At 46.8% G+C, this 24,830-nt stretch overlaps 1 protein-coding gene across 1 annotated transcript in view; it reads left to right on the top strand.

Moving 5' to 3' along the window:
- Positions 1-24,830, top strand: part of ZNF777 (zinc finger protein 777) — a 29,824-nt gene that overhangs the window by 4,180 nt on the left and 814 nt on the right. Inside the window, exons 3-5 of the mRNA XM_042783387.1 lie at positions 1,344-1,457; positions 19,197-19,448; positions 24,381-24,830. The exon at positions 24,381-24,830 is cut by the window's right edge and continues 33 nt beyond it. Coding sequence (XP_042639321.1) covers positions 1,344-1,457; positions 19,197-19,448; positions 24,381-24,830 — 816 coding nt within the window. The remainder of the gene's footprint in view (positions 1-1,343; positions 1,458-19,196; positions 19,449-24,380) is intronic.

Raw genomic sequence — 24,830 nt, 5'->3', positions numbered from 1 at the left:
CATGTTGCAAATATCCCTTCAAAGGCTGTTTTTCTACTTCATTTCCAAAGAACTTTAACCTTTCTATGTGTTGGAGCCTATCACTCTTTTGTTTTATGGTTTTTATGTTTCAGATTGGGATTAAGTTTACTTTATAAAATTTCAGTTCTCTGGGGCCTTTGCTATGAGAATCCTGAGCAGCCATTGACCATTTGTGAGCACTACCAGCCCCAGATTCCAGATGGGCCCATGTTCATGGGGAGGTGGCTGTCCCTCACTGCCAGCCCCTACCTGGGAAGACACGGAATGTGGCTCATATATGTGTGTGTGCAGACAGAATGTGGCTCACACGTGTGTGTGTCAGACAAAATGTGGTTCACGTGTGTGCGCAAACATGAAACGTGGCTCGTGTGTGCACAAAGACACAAAATGTGGTTCACGTGTGTGCATGGCTCACATGTGTGTGTGTAGACATGAAATACAGCTCATCTGTGTTGACACAAAATGTGGCTCACACATGTATGCATGCAGACAAAATGTGGTTCACACATGTGTTTGTGCACAGACACAAAATGTAGTTCACATGTGTGCATGCAGACACAAAATGTGGCTCACACGTGTGTCTGCAGAAAAAATGGTTCACACGTGTGTGTGCACAGACACAAAATGTAGTTCACATAGGTGTGCATGCAGACACAAAATGTGGCTCACATGTGTGCATCAGACAAAATGTTCATGTGTGTGCCTGTAGACAAAATGGCTCACATGTATATGTGCAGACATGAAATGTGGCCACATGTGTGCATGCAAACACAAAATGTGGCTCACACATGTGTGCATGCAGACAAAATGTGACTCACATGTGTGTGGACAGACACAAAATGTGGCTCACATGTGTGCATGCAGACACAAAATGTGGCTCACACATGGGTGCATCAGACAAAATGCTCATGTGTGCATACAAAGCGGGTCACAAGTATGTATGCGCAGACATGAAATGTGGCTCACATGTGTGCATGCAGACAAAGTATTCATGTTTGTGTGTACAGACATGAAATGTAGCTCACGTGTGCACACCGACACAAAATGTGGCTCACAAGTGCATGCAAGCAGACGAAATGTACACGTGTGTGCACAGACACAAAGTGTGGCTCATGTGTATGCGTGCGCACACATGTGCACACGTGCATTAACACACACAGCTCTAGGAGAAGGGATTAGAGACTCAGCCCATTTTGTTTCCAACACTGTCAGTCTCTGGTAGAGGAGTCTGCTCCTGGCCTCACACTCGCCAGAGGGACACCTTCAACAGCATGCAGGTGACCTGAGCCCACAGTCTCTTATCTTCCATTTCTTCTGCCCAGACTATGCAATTTCCAAACCAGACCTGATGTCCCAGATGGAGCGAGGGGAGAGGCCAACCATGCAGGAACAGGAAGACTCGGAGGAGGGCGAAACGCCTGCAGATCCCAGCGCTGGTGAGTGGCTGGCTTTTCAGTCCAAGGGCGGCTCTGAAGAGCTGTGTTAGCGAGCTGTGTGCAGGAGAGCGGCCTGGTGGGGACTCAGGATTCTGGCAGCCCACGTCTTTAATCCATAAGGATGCCCTTGAGCCGCCCCTTAGCGATCGTATGATGTGGCCGAGCATCACCATCTCTTTGCAGGAGATAAGTAAGAATCTCAGGGAGAGGCAGCCTCTTGCCAGGCCCCTCCTGCCCACAGAAGGACCACATCCCTGAGTGCAGCAGTGGGTCTGGGAAGGCTTAGGAGCCTAGCCTTTCCCTGTTGTTGTTGTTGTTGTTATTTGCCGTTGAGTCGGCCCCGACTCATAGTGACCCCTCCTTGGGTCTCCGAGGCAGTAACACTGCAGAAGTAGGATTGCCCAACCTTCCTTCCAAGGAGTGGCTGGTGGGTTTGAACCGCCAGCCTTCTGGTTAGCAGTCAAGTGCCTTAGGCACTATGCTACCAGAGCTCCTTTCCCTGACAGGCCCTAAAATGAGGGACCACGGGCAAGACAGTGTTCTGAGGAGGTGGCCAGAGAGTCGGCAGAGAGGGGTGATGCAGCCAAGGGTGCAGACTCTGGTGGCCTGCACTGGACGGGCAGCCCTAGCCCCTGTGCTTATAGGCAGTGTGCTTTAGCTCCGTCTCAGTGACCTCATATGGAAACCAGGACTGGTAGTGACACTTCACTGAGGGCCTGGCTGGTGACTGGCGTGTCACGGCCACTCAGCAGGGGCCAGGTTTTGTCACTGCGCATGGCATGGTATCCCTTCCACAGGCCAGATCAGCAGCCCACTGTGCCTTCACGCTGACGGGTTGCTTAGTTATTGGAAGCCCTGTTTTGGAATTGCCTATGGACTAGCATCAGTTACCTCGAAGATCTTCAGTGAGAGCAGCTCCTTTCCTCTGTGGGAGATGTAATGTCAGCAAATAGCCAAGTACGGCGTGGTGCTCGAGTCTTCAGAAAAGGAGACTAGCCTTCTTAGGGCTTCAGCCTGGGGCCAAACACCAGCTCTTGCTGTAAAGTAATGTCACTGATTTGGGGACTATATATTGGCTCTCGGGGAGTTCCAGCCACGTGCTGAGTGTGTGCAGCACACGCTAAGAGTACACTTGACCTATGGGAGACACAGAGCCCCATAAAAGCATGTGCGCAGGCGTGTTTGTTAAGAGAAATCCAGGAGTGGCACTTTTCAGAGGTGAGCCTAGACATCTGAAGCAAGGCAGAGGCTGGGCATCTTGGCAGACACAGATACAAACTAAAAGAAGATGAGAGGGGGCGAGGGATGTGGCACAAGCCCAGAGGATTGTTTGCTTGGAGGAAGACAAGTTTGTATCTTAAAGGTTTGAGTGGCTCCGCCCCAAAGCAAGGTGAAAGTGCAACGAGAGAGATCTGAGGTAGAAGAAATGAGAAGGAAGCACTGGGGGCGCACACAGTGAGACCATGGGACGGGATTTCGGTGAAAATCCTAAAGTCCAGCCTGGCGTCCCACTGGGGGTTTGTGGTTCAGGTGCTGCTCTTCCAGCACTTTCCTTAAAAGCCTAGGGTGAAAAAGCATCCCTGCCCATTGTACCTACTTGCTTTCACTGCATCACAGATGGGCTTCACTTGGAACGGGGGCCAGAACCAAAGAGCAAATGGCTGCAGCCCACTCGGCTGAGCTGGGTTGGTCAGTCCATCCGCCACTGAGCTTCTCCAGGAAGGTGGCAGCCACAGAGGTGTCCTTGTGTGGCTGAAATGTGCCATTTGTTCCACTAACCATCTCTGGCCACTCGGAGCCTACAGTGGGAGGGAGGTCAGGAGGGAAGATCGGAACCACCGCTCCACAAGACACCCTAAACTCACACCTCTGTGCTGACCCAGAGGCCCCGCAGAAGCCGGGGCATTCTGACTGTGCTGTCAGGGCCTCAACATACCCAAGTACCTTGTCTGCCCATGTGTATGTCCTGCAAGGATGGCAGCAAAGCCAGCCCCAGCCAGACCCAAAGATGTGACACCAAAAGGGAAAAATGTAGAAAATTGGGAATTTTCACAGTTCCAAATGTATATAAGCAGCATTTGATAAATGGAGAAAAGATTTAAGTTGTCAAAGAGTTCACATTGCTTGGTTCTACGATCAACGCCAATGGAAGCAGCTGTCAGGACATCAGTCGACGTATAGCACTGGGCAAATCTGCTGCAAATGACCTCTTTCAAGTGCTGAAAAGCAAAGATGTCTCCTTGAAGATAAGGTGCGCCTGACACAAGCCATGGTATTTTCAGTTGCCTCATGTGCACGTGAGAGCTGGACAATGAATAAAGAAGACCAAAAAAGAACTGATGCTTTTGAGTTGTGGTGCTGGCGAAGAATGCTGAAAGTACCATGGACTGCTAAAAATACTAACAAATCTGCCCTGAAGGAAGTGTAGCCGGAATGCTCCTTGGAAGCGAGAATGGCCAGACTTCATCTCACCTACTTTGGTCCTGTTGTCGGAAGGGACCATTCCCTGAAGAAGGATGTCATGCTTGGTAAGGTGGAGGGTTGACGAAGGAGGGGAAGGCCCTCAATGAGATGGACTGACACAGTGGCTGCAGCAATGGGCTAAAGTATAGCGGGGATTGTGGAGCTGGTGGGGACCAGGAGGTGTTTCTTTCTGCTGTGCACAGGATCACTGTGAGTCGGAGGCAACTCAGTGGCACCTAACAACAACAACAAATGCACATGAACACTTTATGAATTGGTTAAGAGTTTCATTCAGTAACCAACTTATCATTTGGATCCACAAGGACAAGGAAACAGGAACATGATTCAGATGTTGACCCTTCTCTCAAAGTACTTGGAGCAGGGCTCCCACCCATGGCCCCATAACAGCGGTAACAGGAACCTAGAGACACAAATACCAACTTCACCTAACAAGTCAGGAAAAACAAGCCAACAAAAACATGACTGAAGTCAGACTTCTCATATATTGCTGCTGAGACTGGACATGTTTTCAGTCTTTGCAGAAAACAATGTGCTGTTTTCAGTCTTAAAATATGTTCCAAGTCCTAAGCATGTTCATATATCTGACCTAATAATGTCCTTCCTGAGAGCCTATAAAATCCAAAATATTGGTTAAGATGGACACACAAATAATAGACCACATTGTGAGCGACTGTTACACAGACTTGACAGTTATGCTGATGAGGTTTTATCCATCAGTTTCACTTTCTTATTATTTAGTTCATCAAGTGCTGTATCAGGAATTCTATTCCAGAGGTCCTTGGTGCTCAGATTTACGGTCTAATGGAGACAGTGATGTTGACAACGCAAACACCACAATGTTTAAAAATACAGTTGTAGTTGTCAGAGAGCAATGGGGAAAATGGTCCAGAGCTGCAAGACAGGACAGAGAAAGCCTTCTTGGAGGAAGTGGAATTTTTAATGCAGAGGCATTGCACTGTGTAGATCATAACAAATTATGGATAATATTGAGAAGAATGGGAATTCCAGAACACTTGATTGTACTCATGAGGAACCTGTACATAGATTAGGAGGCTGTCATATGAATGGAACAAGGGGACACTGCATGGTTTAAGATTAGGAAGGGAGTGCATCTGGGTTGCATCCTTTCCCCATACTTATTCAATCTGTATGCTGAGCAAATAATCTGAGAAGCTGGACTATATGAAGAAGAATGTGGCATCAGGATTGGAGGAAGACTCATTAATAACCTGTGATATGGAGATGTCACAACCTTGCTTGCTGAAAGTGAGGATGTCTTGAAGCATTTACTGATGAAGGTCAAAGGCCACAGCCTCCAATATGGATTATACCACAGCTGGGCAGTAAGCAATGAGAAATGGAAGAAAGGTAAGTGTTAAAGAGGAAAGCTATCGCTTTGAAGACTAAGGTACACCTGACCCAAGCCATAGTATTTTCAGTTGCCTCACATGCATGTGAAACCTGGACAGTGAATAAGGAAGACCACAGAAGAATTGATGCATTTGAATGGTGTTGGTCGTGGTGAAGAAGACTGAATGTACCATGGAATGCTAGAAGAATGAACAAATCTGTCCTGAAGGAAATATAGCCAGAATGCTCTGTAGAGGCAAGAATGGCCAGACTTTGTCTCTGGTACTTTGGTCATGTTATCAGGAGGGACCAGTCCTTGCAGAAGGAGATCATGCTTTGGAACGTAGAGGATTAACAAAAAAGGGAAAGAGTGTCAATGAGATGGATTAACACAGTGGCTGCAACAGTGGGCTCGGCATGGTGGCGACTGAGAGTTTGGCACAGGACTGGTTTTGTTCTGCTGTGCATAGGCTTGCTCTGTGTTGAAACTGACTCAGCAGCACCTAACAACAACATGAAGAAAAAGCAGAAGTTCCAAGGGCTCAGAGAAGAACTAACGGGAGGGAGGACTGGCAGCAGGAGACCAGTTAAAGGTTCTTTCAGTTGTCCTGGGTGGACAGGACACCCTGGCTTAGCCCAGAGAGAAAAGTGGACATCTTAAAGGTATATTTTGGCTGTAGAATGGAAAGGACTTAGCTATGGATTGGATGTGGAATGTGAAGGAAGGGAAGTGCCAAGGATGACTCCCAGGCCTCTAGTAACAGAGCTGTTGTTGTTGTTGTTATGTGCCGTCGAGTTGGACCCAACTCATAGTAACCCCTCCTTGGGTTTCTGAGGCAGGATCTCTACAGAAGTAGATTGCCCAACCTTCCTTCTGAGGAGTGGCCTTAGGCACTACGCCACCAGAGTTCCTAGTAACGGAGTAGATGGTTCGTATGTGGAGAAACGATCTAGGACCCGACATTGAACACATTACAGTGGAGAGCACCATGAGGTACCACAGATGGCATGTCAGGAAAGCAGCTGAATAGAGAGCCTGGAGTTTATAAGAACAGGTCTGAGATGGAGACTGGATTGGAGGCCGGGTACAGGCTGTGGTGGCTTGCTTAGAGAGAGGCAGGAGAGCGAGATGACAGGAGACCCCCAGGCTTGTCTTGAGGAATCCTGACTTTCAGAGCTGATTTGGAGGTTTGAGCGGTCCGGGTGGGGCTGAGGTGTCAGCACAGTAAAGCCTGCAAACCAGGATGTGGGTAAGCCAGAAACTATCGGAAAGAAAGCTCTGACATTTTCCACTAAAATGAGTGATAGAAGGGGTGAGACTATACCCTGTCAGAGGCGGAAAACTTGCAAGACCCAGCAAACAAGGCCGTCCTGTTGACGTCTGGCTCTCTCAGGTCTCACTATATTTTTCTAGTTTCCATGGTGATTCTGAGGCTGAAAATCACTGTTGTCGAATCTGGAAAGAGAAGAAGGAACCAGAGGAATCCAAGGAAAGAGAGGAGAAGCGGCCACAAGTGGAGCGGGGAAATCAGGGTGACGCACAGCTGGTGTGTTGAGGGCAGAGCACTTCCCAAAAGAGAACACGGTCAACTCTGTTGACTTGTGCTTTGTGGTTTAGTAACACGGAGACTGAAAATGTCCATTGGGTTTGCAGATTGGACATGATCAGTGACCTTCACAAGAGAACTTTTGGTGGCACAGTAAGGGTGGCAGCCTGAGGAGAGTGAGTTGAGGAGTGAGTGAGAGGTGAGGAACCAGAGACACACGTATTGACCGTTGTTTCCAGAAGTTTAGCTGTGAGTGGGGCGTGGACATGGGGCAGTAGGTGGGGATTGCTAAAACCTGTTTTAAAGCCTGGGATGATCCATTGGTTGTTACTGTTGTTATGTGCCGTCGAGTCGGACCCAACTCATAGCGACCCCTCCTTGGGTTTCTGAGGCAGTATCACTATGGAAGTAGATTGCCACATCTTCCTTCCGAGGAGTGGCTGGTGGGTTTGAACCACCAGCCTTCTGGTTAGCAGTCAAGTGCCTTTAGCCACTATGCTACCAGAGCTCTCTGATCCATTGGTAGGGGAGGTTAATGATGGAGAAGTGGAAAAAGTTGATACATAACGTGAAGTCAGCAATGTCACAAAAGATAGGTAGAGAGATGTTGGGTGGAAACATACCAAAATCCTATTTTTCTGTGCTTTGTAAAATGTTTAATGACCATATATTGCTTCCTATTCAGGAAGAATATGGGGGGAAAATAAAAAGCAATGCATGAGAAAGACTTTCAGTTAAAGATGGCAGATTGGGAAGGTGTTTATGCCAACCTCCCCAAATCCCTCAATAAAGGGAAGGGATATTTCAAAGGAATGGACATGGTGACAACAGCAAGAACATTTTGGAAGCCTGAAAGCACTCGGGTGGGTGATCACTGGTTTAGAAAGCTGAATCTGAAATGGCTATTGGGAAAAGCTCAGAAGAAACCCAGTTTGCACCCTCCCACAGCCACCCCTACTCAAGGATCAGGAAGTAGCAGTACTAGCAGTCTAAACCAAAAAACTAAACCAAATTCATTGCCATCAAGTTGATTTCAACTCATAGTGACCCCTCCTTGGGCTTCCGAGGCGTATCTCTACGGAAGTAGATTGCCCCATCTTCCTTCCGAGGAGTGGTTGGTGGGTTTGAACCGCCAGCCTTTTGGTTAGCAGTCAAATGCCTTAAGCACTATGCCACCAGAGCTCCTTCCACTAGCAATCTCAGTGCGAGGGTAAATGAGAAACGGCAAACAGGATTTGGTGAGCATCTTGTCCTGAAGCAGCGGAGCCTCCCCAGCCCCTACAGCTGGCATCCACCCCTCCCGAGCCCTGCCCCACGACTGAGGCTTGTTCTCTGGACAAGGTTAAAGGAGGAGCCGTGGACAGGAAGCACCGGCACAGGGGAAGGTTGGGGTGCCACACTGCAGACAGGAACAGGTGAAGCGGGACGTGCTGAAGTTCTCTGGCCTTCTTCCCCACCTTGGCTCCCAAGATGATCTGACAGGATGAAACCTTGGGACAGGGTACTGGGAGAGTCTTCTCTGGGCACTGCTGGGACTAGCCAAGAGGTTTCCCAGTGAAATGACCTGGCCACACCACCCTTTTGGGAGACCCGTAGTTAGCAAGCCCCACCCAAGCACACAGACTTTCTATTGTCTTTTGAATGTTCCACTTTTAAATGTAAATGGACAACCCGGAACCACAAGACATTTGGGAAAAGCCTCTAACACAGAGAAAAAAACAGTAATTAATTTAGAGTAAGCAGAAACTAGCATGGAGGAAGAAAATGTAGGAATACTTATCATGTGATCCCTAGAGAGGGATGTATCCATGACATAAAAGTATGACAGCCACTGGGGGGAAAGGATTCTGGAAAATGAAAGGAAACTGGGAAAGAGTAAGAAAATTAAAGGATGGAAGTCCATTAACAGAAGTACCAGAAAAAAAGGCAAAGAGAAAGAAAACAGAGGGGAGGGAGCTGTGGATGAAATAATTCAAGAATTCTCATCACTGAAAGAGCCCACAAACTGCCCAGAGCCATGGATGAAGACAGACATTCATGCTAGGCACCTCAGCAATATGTTCATTCAGAGCAACCAAGAAGAAAAAAAGACTGCAAGCTTCCAGAGAAGGAGGGAAAAAAAAAAAAAAAACACCAGGGTCATATTAAGGAACACGAATCCAAATGGCTCCAGACTTTTCAACAGGATCCGAAGCTACGAGACTATAGAACAATGCATTTAAAATCCTGAGGGAAAATGTTTTTCCCCTAGAATTCAGTATCTAGCCAAACTATTTTAACTAAATATGAGAGAGAACTTGAGACACCTTGAGATGTTCAAAGTCTCCCATGCCCCCTTCCTCAAGCTGCAGGAGGAGCTTTGAGGAAGTAAACCAAGAAAGAGGACTAGGTGGGACACTGGAGTTAGCAGCGCCCACACAGGAGACAGGTGGTGGGAATGCCAGAGTGACGGTGAAGGGGATCCTGAGGAGACAGTCTTACACCTAAAGACAACCAATTCAGGTCAGAGTACATTGAGGATTCCAGAAAAGTTTTCGTCAAGAAGATGAGATTACTACTCAGGGGACATCTAGGTCAACTGGCACAACAGTTCATAAAGATAACGTTCTACATCCTAGTCTGGTGAGTAGCCTCTGGGGTCTTAAAAGCTTGTTTGTGGCCATCTAAAGTGGAACTCTATTGGTCTCTTCCTACCTGGACCAAAGAAACATGACGCAAGCCAAAGTCTCAAGGAAGCAATGTACCCAGAGGACGAGTGGCCCACATGGACCACAGCCTCCTGTAGCCTGCAACCAGAAGACCTAGGTGGTGCCCAGCTCCACCACCAACAGCTCTGACCAGGAACACAACAGGTCTTGGTTAGAGTAGGGAAAAATGTAGAACAAAACTCAAGTTCATCAAAAAGACCAGACTAACCGAACTGAGGGAGACTGGAGGAACCTTCAAGACTAGCACCCTAAGACACCTTTTTAACCTGGCAATGAAGCCACTCCCAGAGATCACCTTTCAGCCAAATTGTAGATTGGCCTATGGAATAAACAAGAACACCTGTAAGGAAAGTGATCCTAAGAACAATCAACTATATGAGACCAACTGGGCAACACTTGCCCAGAAGCAAAGATGAGATGGCAGGGAGGGGCAGGGGTACAGGAGAGATGGGACCAGGGAAGGCCAGGTGGGAATGGGCAGAGTGCTGACACATTGTGGGGACTGTCAGCAATGTCCCAGAACAATCTGTGTACGAATTGTTGAATGAGAAACTAGTTTGCTGTGTAAACTTTTACACAATACAACACGATAAATTGTGGGGGAAAAAAAAGGTTGAAATTAATAGAATACCCAACATGTTTGAACATTTTGAGAGGAGAGTTACACAGCAGTTTTGGGATGAATTACACAGAGTTTTTGGATGAATTAGTGGTAATTAATAGGATGTGGAACATGGGATATCATTGCTGATGTCAGATGGATCTTGACTGAAAACAAAGAACACCAGAAGAATGTTTGCCTGTGTTTTATTGACTGTGCAAAGGCATTCAACTGTGTAGGTCATAACAAATTATGGATAACATTGAGAAGAATGGGAATTCCAGAATACTTAATTGTGTTCATGAGGAATCTGTACATAGACTAGGAGGCTATTGTTTGAACAGAACAAGGGGATACTGCATGATTAAAAATCAAGAAAGAAGTATGTGAGTCAGGGTTGTATCCTTTCACCATACTTATTAAATCTGCATGCTGAGCAAATAGCCTGAGAAGCTGGACTATGTGAAGAAGAACACAGTATCAGAATTGGGGGAAGGCTTATTAACAACCTGTGATATGCAGACGACACAACTTTAGCTTGCTGAAAGTGAAGAGGACTTGAAGCGCTTATTGATGAAGATCAAAGACTGCAATCTTGAGTATGGATTACACTTCCACATAAAACACAAATCCTCATAGCTGGTCCAATAAGCAAAATCATGATGAATGGAGAAAAGATTGAAGTTGTCAAAGATTTCATTTTACTTGGATCTATAATCAACACTCATGGAAACACCAGTCAAGAAATCAGCCGTCATATTGCACTGGGCAGATCTGCTGCAAAAGACCTCTTTAAAGTGTTGAAAAGTAAAGATGTCACTTTGAAGACTAAGGTGCCCCTGACCCAAGCCATGATATTTTCAGTTGCTTCATATGCATATGAAAGCTGGACTATGAATAAGGAAGACCAAAGAACTGATGCATTTGAATTGTGGTGTTGGTGAAGAATACTGAAAACACCATGGAGTGTCAGAAGATCAAACAAATCTGTCTTGGAAGAAGTGCAGCCAGAATGCTTCTTGGAAGCAAGAATGGCCAGACTTCGTCTCACCTACTTTGGTCGTGTTGTCAAAAGGGACCAGTCCCTGGAGAAGCATATCATGCTTGGGAAAGTGGAGGGTCGGCAGAAAGAGCAGGAGACCCTCTATGAGATGGACTGACACAGTGGCTGCAGCAATGGGCTCACGCATAGCAAGGATTGTGAGGATGGCGCATGACTGGGCCTCGTGTCTCCTTCTGTTGCAAACGGGGTCACTGTGAGTCAGAGCCGACTCAACAGCACTTAACAACAACAGCAATAAACTGAACAAAAGAAACAGTCAGCTCTAGGGAAAGCTGAAATGGGTACAGTTTATAACCAAAGAACAGTCCTTATAATATACTACATGGTACGATGGAAACAGCCAACAGCAGTCCACAGTTACTACAAAACTACACTGGAAAGATCAGGGGTTTGGAAAAGATATGGATGCACGGTGAGGAGATGGTTCTCATCGCCAGCTGTTGAAAGTCAGTAAATAAGGCTCAAAATGGAAAAATCAAGGGGTGGCAATATCAGCATGTTTGATTTCTGAAGGTAAATGACCAAAGACTTATCTAGAAGAGTTGTTAAGTGATTGCCGCTGTGTAGCAGCACATGGGAGATGGGTGGCAGAGAAGTTGAAAAAACAAAACAAAACAGGTCTCGAAGAATGAACAAACCCTTTGTGCACGTGTGACTCTAAAAAGGGATTTCAAACCAAGCACATACACAGAGTTCTCAGACCAAGCAAAGTACACCCACAAGGAGACTGCAAAGCCAGGTCAACAAACACTTTGCTTTGAGCTAGTAGAGAAAGGCAGCGAGACAGCACTGGTGTGACTTTCCAATACTGAAGTTTCATTAACTTTTGCCATTCCTATTTGTAAAAAATCCAAAAAGAAAAAGTATAGAATGAAGGTCCCCCATAGTTCTCTCCCAAGAGCCAACAGTTTATTCCTTCTAGTTTTATATGTATATACTTATACACATGCATGTGCACTCACATGCAAGCACGCATGCACGTGCACTCACGTGGGTGCATGCATGTGCATGTACACATACATGTACACGTGCACATACATGCACTCATGTATACGCGCACACATGCATGCAGCGCACTTGTGCATGCATGTGCATGAACACATGCATTCACTCATGTGCACACATGCATGCACGCCCATGCATGTGCACACACATGCACACATAATGCATGTGCACATTCACACATCATGCACTCGTACATGCATGCATGCATGCACATTCACACACATGTGCCATGTATGTGCACACACATGCACATACACACATGGTCTTAATCATGTGAATGATACATAAAGACATTCTCATTGTAAAAAAAAAAAAAATCAAACGTGGGAGTGCATTGTTTGGCAAGTTTTTCAATCTATACCCTTGACATCTTTACATATCAGAACACGGAAGCCCCCCTTGTTCTTTTCATAGCTGACTGTATAGTATTCTGTGTATTGATTCCATAATTTATTTAAATAATCCCACATTAGTGGACATTGAGGGTGTTCACCAGGGTAGTGCTTCATCAAAGACCAATAAATCAGTCTTTATGCACTTCTCTGGAGCGAGATTTCTGAAATGGATCTGCACTCACTAAAAAACTTAATACAACCCCTGAGACTGTCACCCTGAAATTTTCTTAACAAGCGAACAACAGTTGAGCTTAACTATCAAAGAACATTGTCCTTGCACATTGCACTCTTTAAGAACTGTCTCTGTGGGATCAGAGTGACAACAGCAATTTGATAGATCAGACAGGAACCTTAGGGCCAGTAAGTTCATGTTGATGGATGAGGAACAGCTCAGAAAAGGAGGGTGTGGATGGTTGTACAGTTCAAAAAGTCAGTGTCAACAAGTGGTACGTGTCAAAACTGTTCAATTGGTGTATGTTCTGTGTATATTCTCAACAAGAAATTCAATTTTAAAAAATTACTATAAGATTGGCAAATGCCCTTCAAAAGAATTATGCCAATCTATACCCCTCATCTGTGTATGAAAATACCCGTTCTCCACACCCATGCCAACAGTAGGTCTTCTTTATCTTTTTATTATTTGTCAAAGTAATGGGCAAAAGGAGCTCTGATGGCGTGGTGCCTAAGGCATTTGACTGCTAACTAGAAGTTTGGTGGTTCAAACCCACCAGCTGCTCCGTGGAAGGAAGGTGGGGCAATCTATTTCCGTAAAGATTTACCACCTAAAAAAGGTGTTTTGATCTTTTCATTTGATTTTCTTTAAGGTGATGTGGACGTATTTTCATGCCCGTATTGATCACTGGTGTGTCTTATTCTGTGTATTGTCTTTCATCTGTTACTCTTTTGGATTACTCATCTTTACTACTGGTTTGCAAAAGCCTTTGGAATTATTAAGGACATGAGCTCTTGTCTATCATAGGTATGCAGGGATTTCTCCCGATTTCTATTTTATCTTTGCATATGGCGTGTGTGTGTGCATGTAGTTTAAAACCAAAGTCAAACGCATTGCCATCCAGTCTGTTCTAACTCATAGTGATCCCCGTCGGGTTCCCAAGCCTGTACATCTTTATGGAAGCAGACTGTCTCATCTTTCTTCCATGGAGCAACTGATGGGTTCAAACCACCAACCTTCTGGTTAACAGCCAGAGGCCTTAACCACTGCACTACCAGAGCTCCTTGTATGCCGTACATCAGTGTTAAATTTCTATGTACTGAAATTTATCAATTTAAAATTTTTATATATTCAAGTTTATCAGTTATTATTTTATGGTATCTGGGCTTCATATTATATGTAGAAATATTAGGACATTTTATTCAGTAAAAAGTATGATCACAGGCCTTTTTTCAGAACTAGTGGTGATTTCCTTTTTGTGTGTGAATTTTGATCCACCTAGAATTTGGTCTGCGTGAGGTTTGTAAAGGTAGCTTCCTTTTCCCTTTTTTTCTCCTTTTCATCAGGAAGCCAGTTGTCTCCACTCCATTTTTAAAAAGTTTTCTTACTACACATACATCAGTGTTCCTCCGTTTTCAAGTGTGAACCTTTATAAGTCAGATGTTTCCTTTCTATTCTTGAGCAGTTATGTTTAGAACCTAAGTAGAGATCTTTGCATTTAAAAAAAAAAAAAAAAACCCTACTTGTTTGACATGCCACCTTTGATCATGAACCATAGTCTCACGATGTACATGAACTGATTAACTGAAAAGTGAGCACAAGGTACTGCTTATCAATGCAGTTTAATTGTCAGATGCTTTCAAAGTGTCCTGGGATGGGGTCTTCTGGTGATAAACACATGGGACTCAGCAAGTGGGATCGGGAAAGGGTGGGACACATTGTGCAGCTTTTGGGGGGAAAAGTGCTAAGCGCCTTAAGAGAGGAGCAGAGAAAACTTGGGGTTCAGAGAGGAGTGCAGTGATGTCCCACTGAGGCCAGCATCAGAGGCCTCGAGGGGTGGGGACATGGAGAGGGTTCTCCAAGTCAGGGCAGGTACTGAAAGGCAGTGGGCTTCCTTGAGTCCAGACAGCTCAGATGTGCAACACAGGTAGTTTTGAGGGCTCCATTCCAGATCCCTGCTCCACCTGCTCTGCCCGTAAAGCTCACCACCTGAGTGGGCACAGCACCTGTGGCCCCGGGTGGCCCCTACTTTTCCTACTCCTAATGAAAAAAGGCACCTCTTGCCCATCCCCACCTTCTCAGTGGAATAAAAGTCCCTGGGCCACCAAACAGGCAGGCAGTCGCCTGCCCAGAAATGCGTTGCTCCTGTGCCGGGAGGACAAACTTGTGCAAGTGAGGTCGTTGGCAATACTATACTTTCAACAAAACTGAAAGAGGATCTAACCCAAGTTGTCAGCTAATAGGTCATTACAAGTACTTTTTGATGAAACCATGTGATTTTGTGACATAAAATTCAGAAGTTCAGAGAATCTCAAGTGATGGTTCCCTGTCATCTACCTGCTTATGTAAATGAAGCTTCCCAGTGCTTTCATTGATAAAAATGAAAGCTGGGAAGAGAATTGATTCTGAACACCCACTGCCTCATTCTAGCGAGAAGATTCTTCTCAGATTAGTAAACTCACTGGGAAAAAAAGTCCCCGTCCAGCCTTTAAGGAGCTGCATTTTCCACAAGTATTTTGCTTTGTATTTTGAATAACTTTATCATTGCCAAATTTAAGGATAACTTAAGTTGGCAAGGAGGATTAACACTTAGAACTAGATCTATGGTTATAAGGAATGACAGAAAAATTAAAATTTTGATCTATATACATTTTTTTGTGGCAGAGAGGTAGATGAGGTAACTGGTAAAAGACATCCAGACATAAAAACATACCTGTTAGAATAAAACGCTTTGGACAAAGTAGGAGGGACATGCAAGTTCAAGGTAAAAAGGAATGACGTAAAAATTTCAGCCATCAAAGAACTTGTTCATGTATTTTTGTCAATGAGTAATGATGGGTTCAAAACTGGCCGACTTTCAGATTCCACTGGCTACACTAAAAGGCTGCTGCAATAACTTTATTGTGAAAATCAGTATTTGCAGAAATTACATCTTTTGTAGTTATTGATACATTTTATGTATCTATTCAAGAAGGCACAAAAGGGTACGTGGTTTGTTTCCTGCCAGTTTTATTTTTGTGTTCAGCAAAGCATACAGAGCGCACGCACCAGTCCAACAGCGCTGACATGCACAGTGCAGGGCGCCGATGACACCCTTTGACTTTCACCAGCACCCTCACCCTCCTCTCCGGTAAACGCGCTGCTCCCTACGGTTTGATGTAATCTCTCAAGTTGCTGTTGCCAGTTTGACCCCATATAGACTGTTCTTGAAGGGGCTTAACGCTGTAGAACAACATTATTTTCTAGTTAAGCTCAACTAGTCAACTTTAAGATTACAGGGGTGCTTTTGGTCGATGGGGGTACATGTTGTTGTTGTTGTTATGTGCTGTCGAGTTGGACCCGACTCATAGCAGCCCCTCCTTGGGTTTCTGAGGCAGCATCACTATGGAAGTAGATTGCCCAACCTTCCTTCCAAGGAGTGGCTGGTAGGTTTGCCAGCCTTCTAGTTAGCAGTCAAGTGCCTTAGGCACTGTGCTACCGGAGCTCCTGTGGGGGTACATAGTCTGTAACAATTCTAGGGAGTAGGAAGGGAAATGTTTAAAGGAGCGTGTGAAATTCAGCAGCGTTTTCCTGACACTGGAGTCACTGGCACGTTTGTGGAGGCGGCACCCTGACCTACTGTAGGGACAAGGAGCGAAGAGAGAAGAAGGGGCCGTACCTGTGGGGAACTCCAGGGAGAAGAGATGGGTGGGGCTGAGGAGACAGGACAGTTAGGTCCCAGCGACAGCAGGAGGGGCCCCACTCTTGTTGAGTGAGACTGGAAAGCATGGTGATTTAGAGCCAGAGGCGATCAAAGAGTGTTTGAAACATGGAGACTGGGAGACAGCACTGGGGAAGGCAAGTGGCCTGAGGCCGTTTGTAGGAAAAGTCAGGGTTTCAGGCCGTGGGGAATACAGCACTCCAGTCCTCACCGTCCAAACGATTTGGGGAGTTGGCTGATTGGAGAGGAACGGAAGGTTTCCAGGCATCACACGGAACGTGGGCTAGGTCCTGTGGTGTGAACGTCTAGCCTAGCTATTTGGTCTGGTTTCTCAGTGACATGGTCCCTTGACTTTGTGAAGGACAAGTGGACAGGGTGGAGGAGCAGGTGCAAGCTGTGCGAGGGCGTGGATTGTGTGGGTCCTGGTTTGCCTTCCTTCTGTCTGCACAGCCCTGTCACCTTCTAACACAGTGTAAGTCACTGATTGGGTTACCGCTTGTTGCCTTTCTCATTTGGTGAGAATGGGACATGAGTGAGGGCAGGAATCTCTGTTTTGTTCATGAGAAGACTGCCTAGCACATACTTGGTGCTCACAGACGCCTGCTGAAAAAGTCCTGAGTGAATCAATGATACACTTAAAATTTCCTCAATTTACAAAGTGATTTTCAACCTGTCGGGGGTGATGCTGGCGCAATTCTATCCATATGGAGGAAAATAAAGTGAACCCCTACCTCACAACATAGAGAAAATGAAAAGAAATTCCAAGTGAATTTAAGACCTCCATGTAAAAAATTAAACACTAAAAACTTTGGGGTCAAACCTAGGAGATCAGACGTACCACTTAGGCCCAGAGAAGGCCTTGTTAACTGGGACCAGTCACCCAGAGACGGATACACTTGACAACATAAAAACTTCTTAAAAAGTGGGTGGTAAAAGGTACCACAAATAAAGTCAACAGTCAAATGACAGATTTGGAAAAAGATTTACAATGCAGATAAAGAAACTGGGTTGTCTGCAACACAGGAGCAATCCGATTCGTACAAATTGACGAGGACCCAGAAGCTAATGGGAAGAGCTAGGGGCCCACAGTCCTCCCGAAATCAAATAGAAAAGTCCAGTGAGTAAGGGAACTCTGGTTCAGCTTACCCCAGTCATGGAGCTGGAATAAAGTCCCAGAACGTGATCACTTCCTGCCTGACCGATAAGGAGGCAGCTGGTGATGGCTCACTGTAAAGGGATTCCGACTCGGCATCTCTCTGAAAAGAATGCTGAAGACACTGACCAGGATAAAATCGCATACCCTTTTGACCCAGCAGCCCCACTCCTGGGAACCCCATCAAAATAAAACCACTGCTTTGTTAGAGATGTAAACAAATGCTTATTGCTATATTGCTCACCATTGCAACGACTAGGAACAAAATGTGGATGTTTTGCAATAAGAGAAATGACTGACTAAAGGACGATGTTATCCCAACCTCAGAATATTTGCAGTTTTTAAAGAGAATGCAAAAAAAAAAAAAAAAAAGATTGTCGTCAAGTCAATTCCGACTCATACAGACCTACAAGAGACTTGAGCGTAAAAAGGAAGGTGTAGAGGGGTACATATAATGTGATTTTATTCTTTAGTGCACATAATGGCCCCAAAAGAAAAACATACAACTATATGTCGTTGTTGATAGCTTTGGTCAGGTCAGCTGCAGCTCACGGCCGCCGGTGTGTAACAGCACAGTGTCGACCTGGCCCGGGCCCTCCCCCTTCCAGCTGCAGGCCGCCTCCCGCGCCGCACTGGACAGTGCTCTGTCGTGGTTTTCCCCGGCAGCTGCTGGGCGTAGGCTGCCAGGCCTTTCGCCCGAGTCTGCCTTAGTATCTGTAACTGTATGTGTGGTGTTAGAAATGACTACATAAGGAAGAAAGACACCACACTGGAAAACAAAAATGTATGCTGCCATTCCCATTTGTGTCAAGTTGTACCCGTGTGTGCAGTGAAACATTTCAAATTAATCTGCAGACCTGTAGGCGAGTGAGAGACCTCTGGTGGTGTAGTGCCTAAGGCATTGGACTGCTAACCAGAAGGCTGACGGTTCAAACCCACCAGCCACTCCTCAGAAGGAAGACTGGGCAATCTACTTCTGTAGAGACACTGCCTCAGAAACTCAGAGAGGGGTCGCTATGAGTCACGTCCGACTTGACGGCAGTGAGTTTGTTTTTTTTTATTGTACATGTTGACGAGGCCCCTGGGTGACACAGTCTGTGCTCAGCTACTATCCTAAAGGTTGGTGGTTGGAAGCCACCCAGTGGAGTCTCACGATGTGCTTCCCTAAGAGATTACAGCCAAGAAAACCATATACAGCAGTTTCATTCTTTAACACATGGGTCACCAAGAATCTGCAGTGGGCTTAGTCTAGGGGTTGTACATGTGTAAACAATGTACAATGTGTAAACTCACAGCCATGAAGTCAAGTCCAACTCACAGCACCCCTCCAGAACAGAGTGGAACTGCCCCACAGGGTTTCCATCAATCTTTGCGGAAGCAAACTGCCTCTTCTTTCTCCTGTGGTGTAGCTGATGGGTTAAAATGCTGAACTTTTGGCCCATGCCTTAGCCACCATGCCACCAGAGCTCCTATGAGGCAAGTCTAGGCTTGTAAAGAGCTTGGCAGGGGAACGAAATGGCTCTGAGTTCTCTCTCTCCTCCTCTCATGCCCCCTCCCCCAGCACACGACGGAATCGTGATCAAGATTGAGGTGCAGACCAACGATGAGGGCTCAGAGAGTGTGGAGACACCCGAGCCCCTGATGGGACAAGTGGAAGAGCATGGCTTTCAGGACTCAGAGCTGGGCGACCCCTGTGGGGAGCAGCCAGACCTGGATATGCAGGAAGGGGACAACGCCTTGGAGGAGTCCACGGAAGGCTCCAGCGAGTTCAGCGAGTTCAAACAGATGCTGGCGCAGCAGAGAAACTGCACAGGTAAGTTGTGGGCAGGGCGCTGGGCAGTGGTGCTGCCAGGCCTCCAGGGGCCAGCCCCAAGGACAGCTGAGGGTTCCTCGCGAGAGGGGTCCCACACGGATGCGTGGACTGGTGCGAGAGACCTTCAGCATGGCCTGGAGTAGGTTTCCTGCTCCGGGATTTACAAAACCTGCCTCTGGGCTAGAAGGAGGCTGGTGGTCATCTGTCCGCCCTTATTTTACAGGCGGAGAAAGTCCTATCAGCTGCCCAAGGCCACACAGATCATGGCAAAGCTAGAATTCCATTTCCTGACTTGCCTTGATGGCTCTTATGTCACACTAGAAACCTCAGGGAGCTTAAAGACTTCAACCCTTGAAGTATGTGTGTGGTTTTGAAAAATCATTTGTTGTTGCAAATATACATAGCAGCACTTTCAACAACCCAAGTGTCCACATGTACTATTAAGTGACACCAGTTACGTTCTTTGAGCTGTGCAAGCATTCTCACCCTCCTTTTCTGAGTTGTTCCTCCCTCATTAACATACACTTGCTGTCCTCTGCGTTTCCTATATAATCTTCCAAGTTGCTGTTGCCAGTTTGGTCCCAAGAGATGGTTCTTTGAAAGAACAAAACACTTACAGCAGATCTTGTTTACCAGTTAAGCTGTTGTTCGATTTAAAGACTTCAGGGCATATTTTGGTTTAAGGTTTAAGATTATCTCAGCGCAATCATTTTGGGGGGTTCTTCCAGCCTCAGTGGCTCCAGAAAGTCTGGATTCCATAAGGATTGGAGATTCTATCCAGCACTTTCCCCCTTTTGATTAGGATTCTTCCACAGAATCTTTGCTCAGTGTGTTAAGTACTGATAGCCGGGTACCATCCATTCTTCTGGTTTCATGGCAAAGGAGGCAGTTGCTGGAGGCAGTTAGAATTCCCTGTCATCTTCCTCTCCCCACTTCTCCTTCCTCCTCTGTTGCTCCAGGTGAACAGAGACCAGTTGTTGCACCATGTTTTAAAACGACTGAGGATACTGTCTTTCTCTGACAGAATACACATATAGACCCAAATTCATTCTTGTCGAGTCAAATTGTGACTCTGTAAGACAGAGTGGAACTGCTCCACAGGGTTTCCAAGGCTGTCAGTCTTTATGGAAGCAGACTGCCACATCTTCCTCCTACAGAATGGCTAGTAGGTTCAAACCACCAACTTTCTGGTTAACAGCAGAATGTTTAGCCACTGTGCCACGAGGACTGCTTTCCTGGTAGAATACAGTTATCTTCTGTGTGTGTGTATGGTTGCATGTGTGTGTATGCACATGCATGCATAATTATGAAACCCCAGGGTTATCTTGCCCCTGGTGAGTATAAGAACAAACAGCAGGGAGGTGGGCTCACAGTGGCCTGGCCCCAGGCTGTCTTCTTGGTAGAATTTCTGCTGCTGGACCACCCTTACAATCCCAGGTGAAGTCCAACTTGATCATCATGGTGGATTTTTTTTTTTTTTTAATTGTGATTTGGGTGAAAGTTTACAGAGCAAATTCACTTTCCATACAGCAGCTCACATACACTTTGTCTCATGACATTGACTGAAATTTTCCACAATGCAACTGTTTCCCTCCCACCTCCTCCCCATATTTACCTCTTCCCTGCATGCACTTATTGTACATGTTCCTTCCCTCTGTGCACTCCTACCCCCTGAGCTGTCTCCCTGTGATACATAGCCCTTCTATTCGCCCATGATTGTTCTCTCCAAAGAGTGTATCTACCTAGTGTAAATGGTCACCTCATATGCCTGTGTTTTGCTTGGCTGGAAGCCACAGGAGTGGGCTCAATCATGGTGACTTTTTTTAAACACTATGGGATTTCATTAACCAATATTTTAGGTGGGAATTTCAAAACCACATAAGGAAAGCACACCTGAACGTTCCCTTTCTCGAAGCATCCTCATCTAATTTTGGAAACAAGATCATACTAAACATAAAATGAACTGGGCAGCTTTTGCTCTTTTTCTATATTCTGGAAAAAAATGTGTAAGACAGGACTCAAGTGTGTCCCTGGAAGTTTGGTGGAACTCATCAATTTGTGTATTTTATTTATGTGCACAAGAGTCACCAACCATATCAATAAATATACTGCTACTTACCACATCCCTTATACTGTTAGAAGTGCTGAGGATTTTTCACAGTTTTCATTCCATCTGCAGAACATCCTCTGCGTTTGCCTTTGTGCACGTCAATGATCAGGGGCCTCCTCCCTGAAAACGGCCTGGTACTCCCAAAGTCTTTTTAATATACCCTGAAAGACACAAGGCAAATGACGAGCAAATGCGACGCTGGAAGCTTCAGAATTTGGATTCCAGATAGCTCGTTGAGCCTCCTCGGTCACCCAAATAGGGCCTTACGAGTTCTACTAGGACTGCATGGTCTGCAGCATTCTGAGTCCTGAATTTAAGGGCCAAAATTTCATTCTTACTGAGAAAAACAACTTTGATGTTCAAGGAGCGTTTAAACCTCCTCAGGCCCGTATCTCCTACTCTGTCTTTTATAAAATCCCGAATTTTCAGAGTAAACACCAGGGCACTGAGTTACAGTCTCTTGCCGGCCTCCTCCTTCCTGATCTTTCTGTGTGTGTGTCTAAGGTGAAAGCTGACACAGCACATTAGGTCCCCATTTCCCCATCTGCACACTCAGGGACACTGGTGACATTTTTCCTCCTGTGAGCTCATTCTCATTCATTTGCGGTGGTACTTCCCTTTCCAGTGCTCTAGTTCCCCTGTCCCTTCCCATCTCATCTTTGCTTCAATTGTGGACCATTTGGTCTTAAAGGAGCTTCTCACACATAGGTAATAATGCTTTTTGAACCAATCTGTTACTTAGCTAAACATTGACCTCAAGGGATAATTTCAGTTTCTTTAAAGAGTATCTCAGGGCGACAGTCTCAGGAGTCCTCTAGTCTCAGCTGGTTCAGTTAGTCTGGACTTCTCAAAAATTTAAGTATCACATTTTTCTTCCATTATATCAAGATCCATCTACTGAGACTCTGATCAGAACAGTTTGTTGTGGTAGCCGGGCACCATCTAATTCTTCTGGTCTCGAGGGAGATGAGGGCGTGGTTGGTTGAGACCATTAGTCCCAAAGCATGCCTTCTTATCTGATTCTTTGGTTTCTTTCTTTCTTTTTTATTCTGCATGAGTAGAGACGGATAGCCGGATAGCCGAGTACAGAGGCAGCCTTGTCTTACCGCAGGAGTACTGAGCTAGGCCAGCACACCTGTATTCCAGTTTCACTGCTGCAGTGGACTGGCTTCAGAGGAGTAGAAAGTGCTTTGGCCTAGGGATCAAATACAGACTTGCAAGACCATCACAGACACTGCTAGCGTCAGTTTCTGTCTGTTCATGGGAGACTAGATGCCCCTTAACCACTCAGCAAAGGTCTGGGATTGTGATTTGTCAGCCTTGGAAGCATCACCTCTTGTCTCTGGGTCTTTCTGTGGAACGGACAGAATTCCTGACTTACCCTGTAATGAGCTACTGTGAGTACGAAGAGAGAAGACAGGCATGGAAGTGCTTTGAAATGGTTCTTTTTTGTTTGTGTTTTAAGAATTCTGCAAATGCAGACTCTCATGTCTTCCATCTCACAGGTGGGCTCAGAGCAGTGAGTGACTTTCTCAAGATCACAGAAAGTCAGTGACTAAAAGCTGAGCTCCCAGTTCAGTGTTTAGGGAGCACTGTTGTTGTTGTTATGTGCCGTCGAGTCGGACCAGACTCATAGTGACCCCTCCTTGGGTTTCCGAGGCAGTATCCCTATGAAAGTAGATTGCCCCATCTAAGTACAAACAAGAAGGTCTGGTAGTCCAGTGGTTAAAGGCTTCAGCTGCTAACCAAAACCTGGTGGTTGGAACCCACCAGCCACTCTGGGGGAGAAAGATGAGGCAATCAGCTTCGGTAAAGATTGACAGCCTGGGAAACCCTGTAGGGCAGTTCTGCTCTGTCTTAAAGGGTTGATTCAATGACAGCGGGTTTGGTTTTGGAATCAGTAGAAGACACTTGAGGTAGAAATCAGAGTATGGGGCCGTTCCATTTCTCTAGAACTTACCGTCTGGGGGACTCTGCCCAGTTCTGAAGGGCTAGGCTAGAGGGTGGGGCTGGTGCGAAGGGGAGCTTCCTTCAGTCTGGGTGCCTGGACTTACAAGGGCACAAGTGTGAGGGCAGCTTCTCCTTTCTGAGTGCAGATGCCAGAGCTTGCCGGGGAGCAAAGATGGGGTTCAAGGCCGGACGAGTGACTGCAGGGAAGCAGCCACAGGGGTGGCTCCTCACTCCTCCCAGCCTGTGGGTCAGAGGAGGGGTGGATGTGGCCAGTTGAACCATCCAGGAAGGGCGTGGGAGAAGGCGGGATTGGCACTGAGAGTTAAAATGATGGTGTGCACCGGAGATGTGGAGCAGAGGAGACTTGCTGGAGGGGGTGAGGAAAGGCATCTTGACAAATGTCCAGGGAAGGTCAGAAGACAGAGAGTCCAGCTGAGTAGAGTTCGTGGGAGGAGATTGTGGACGGGTAAAGGTTGAGCGCTTAAGAGTCCACACCCTTTGAATACAGGCAATAGAAATCCAACCCTCCAGCAGCTTAACCGAAAACACGGGTACCTGTCCACCAAAGGACGCGCTAGGGCGTGAGTAGGCCAGCTTCAGGCATGGCTGCGTCCAGGTGCCCTCCGCTGAGGACTTGGCGTCTGTCAGGTGGTTCCTTTCTTTCCTGCTGAGTGCCGCGCCCCTATGCTGCAGCCTCACTACTTCCGACAGAGGGCGCTGGCTGGCCCAGTTGGGGACTAGCTCCTGCCAGAGCCCAAGCTCCCCCAGGCCCACAGCTGGGGCCCTGGCCACGGAGCATGGGAGCAGGTTCCCCAAAGGAGAGCTGCTGGCACTAACGTCTTCCTTCTGTCTTCCCCCGCCTTCTCGAGCAGAGGGGATCGTGATCAAAACGGAGGAGCAGGATGACGAGGAGGAGGAGGAAGAGGAAGAGGAGGAGGAAGAGGAAGAACTGCCCCCGCACCTGCAGGCCCTCGGGCCGCTGTCCAGCCGCTTCGAGCCCGGCAGGTACCAGGCCCCGCTGCCGGGGGAGCTGTCCCCTGAGGGTGAGGGGAGCCCCCCGGCTCTGCAGCTGGGAAAGCCTACCATGCGGAGGCTGGCCCCCGCGGCGCACAGCGAGCGGCACTTGGGCGAGGGCCGTGGGCCGGCCGGCCAGCAGCAGCGCAACCGGCGCGGCGGGCGTCCCTTCACCTGCCTGGAGTGTGGCAAGAGCTTCCGCCTGAAGATCAACCTGGTCATCCACCAGCGCAACCACGTCAAGGAGGCGCCCTACGCGTGCGCCGAGTGCGAGGCCAGCTTCCGCCACAAGCAGCAGCTGACGCTGC

Source organism: Orycteropus afer, unplaced genomic scaffold (assembly GCF_000298275.1).
Source record: "Orycteropus afer afer isolate SDZICR_OR568_19922 unplaced genomic scaffold, OryAfe1.0 scaffold01004, whole genome shotgun sequence".
Lineage (NCBI taxonomy): Eukaryota > Metazoa > Chordata > Mammalia > Tubulidentata > Orycteropodidae > Orycteropus > Orycteropus afer.
Note: the sequence above shows the minus strand (reverse complement) of the source record. Positions and strands in the feature narration are given on the sequence as shown.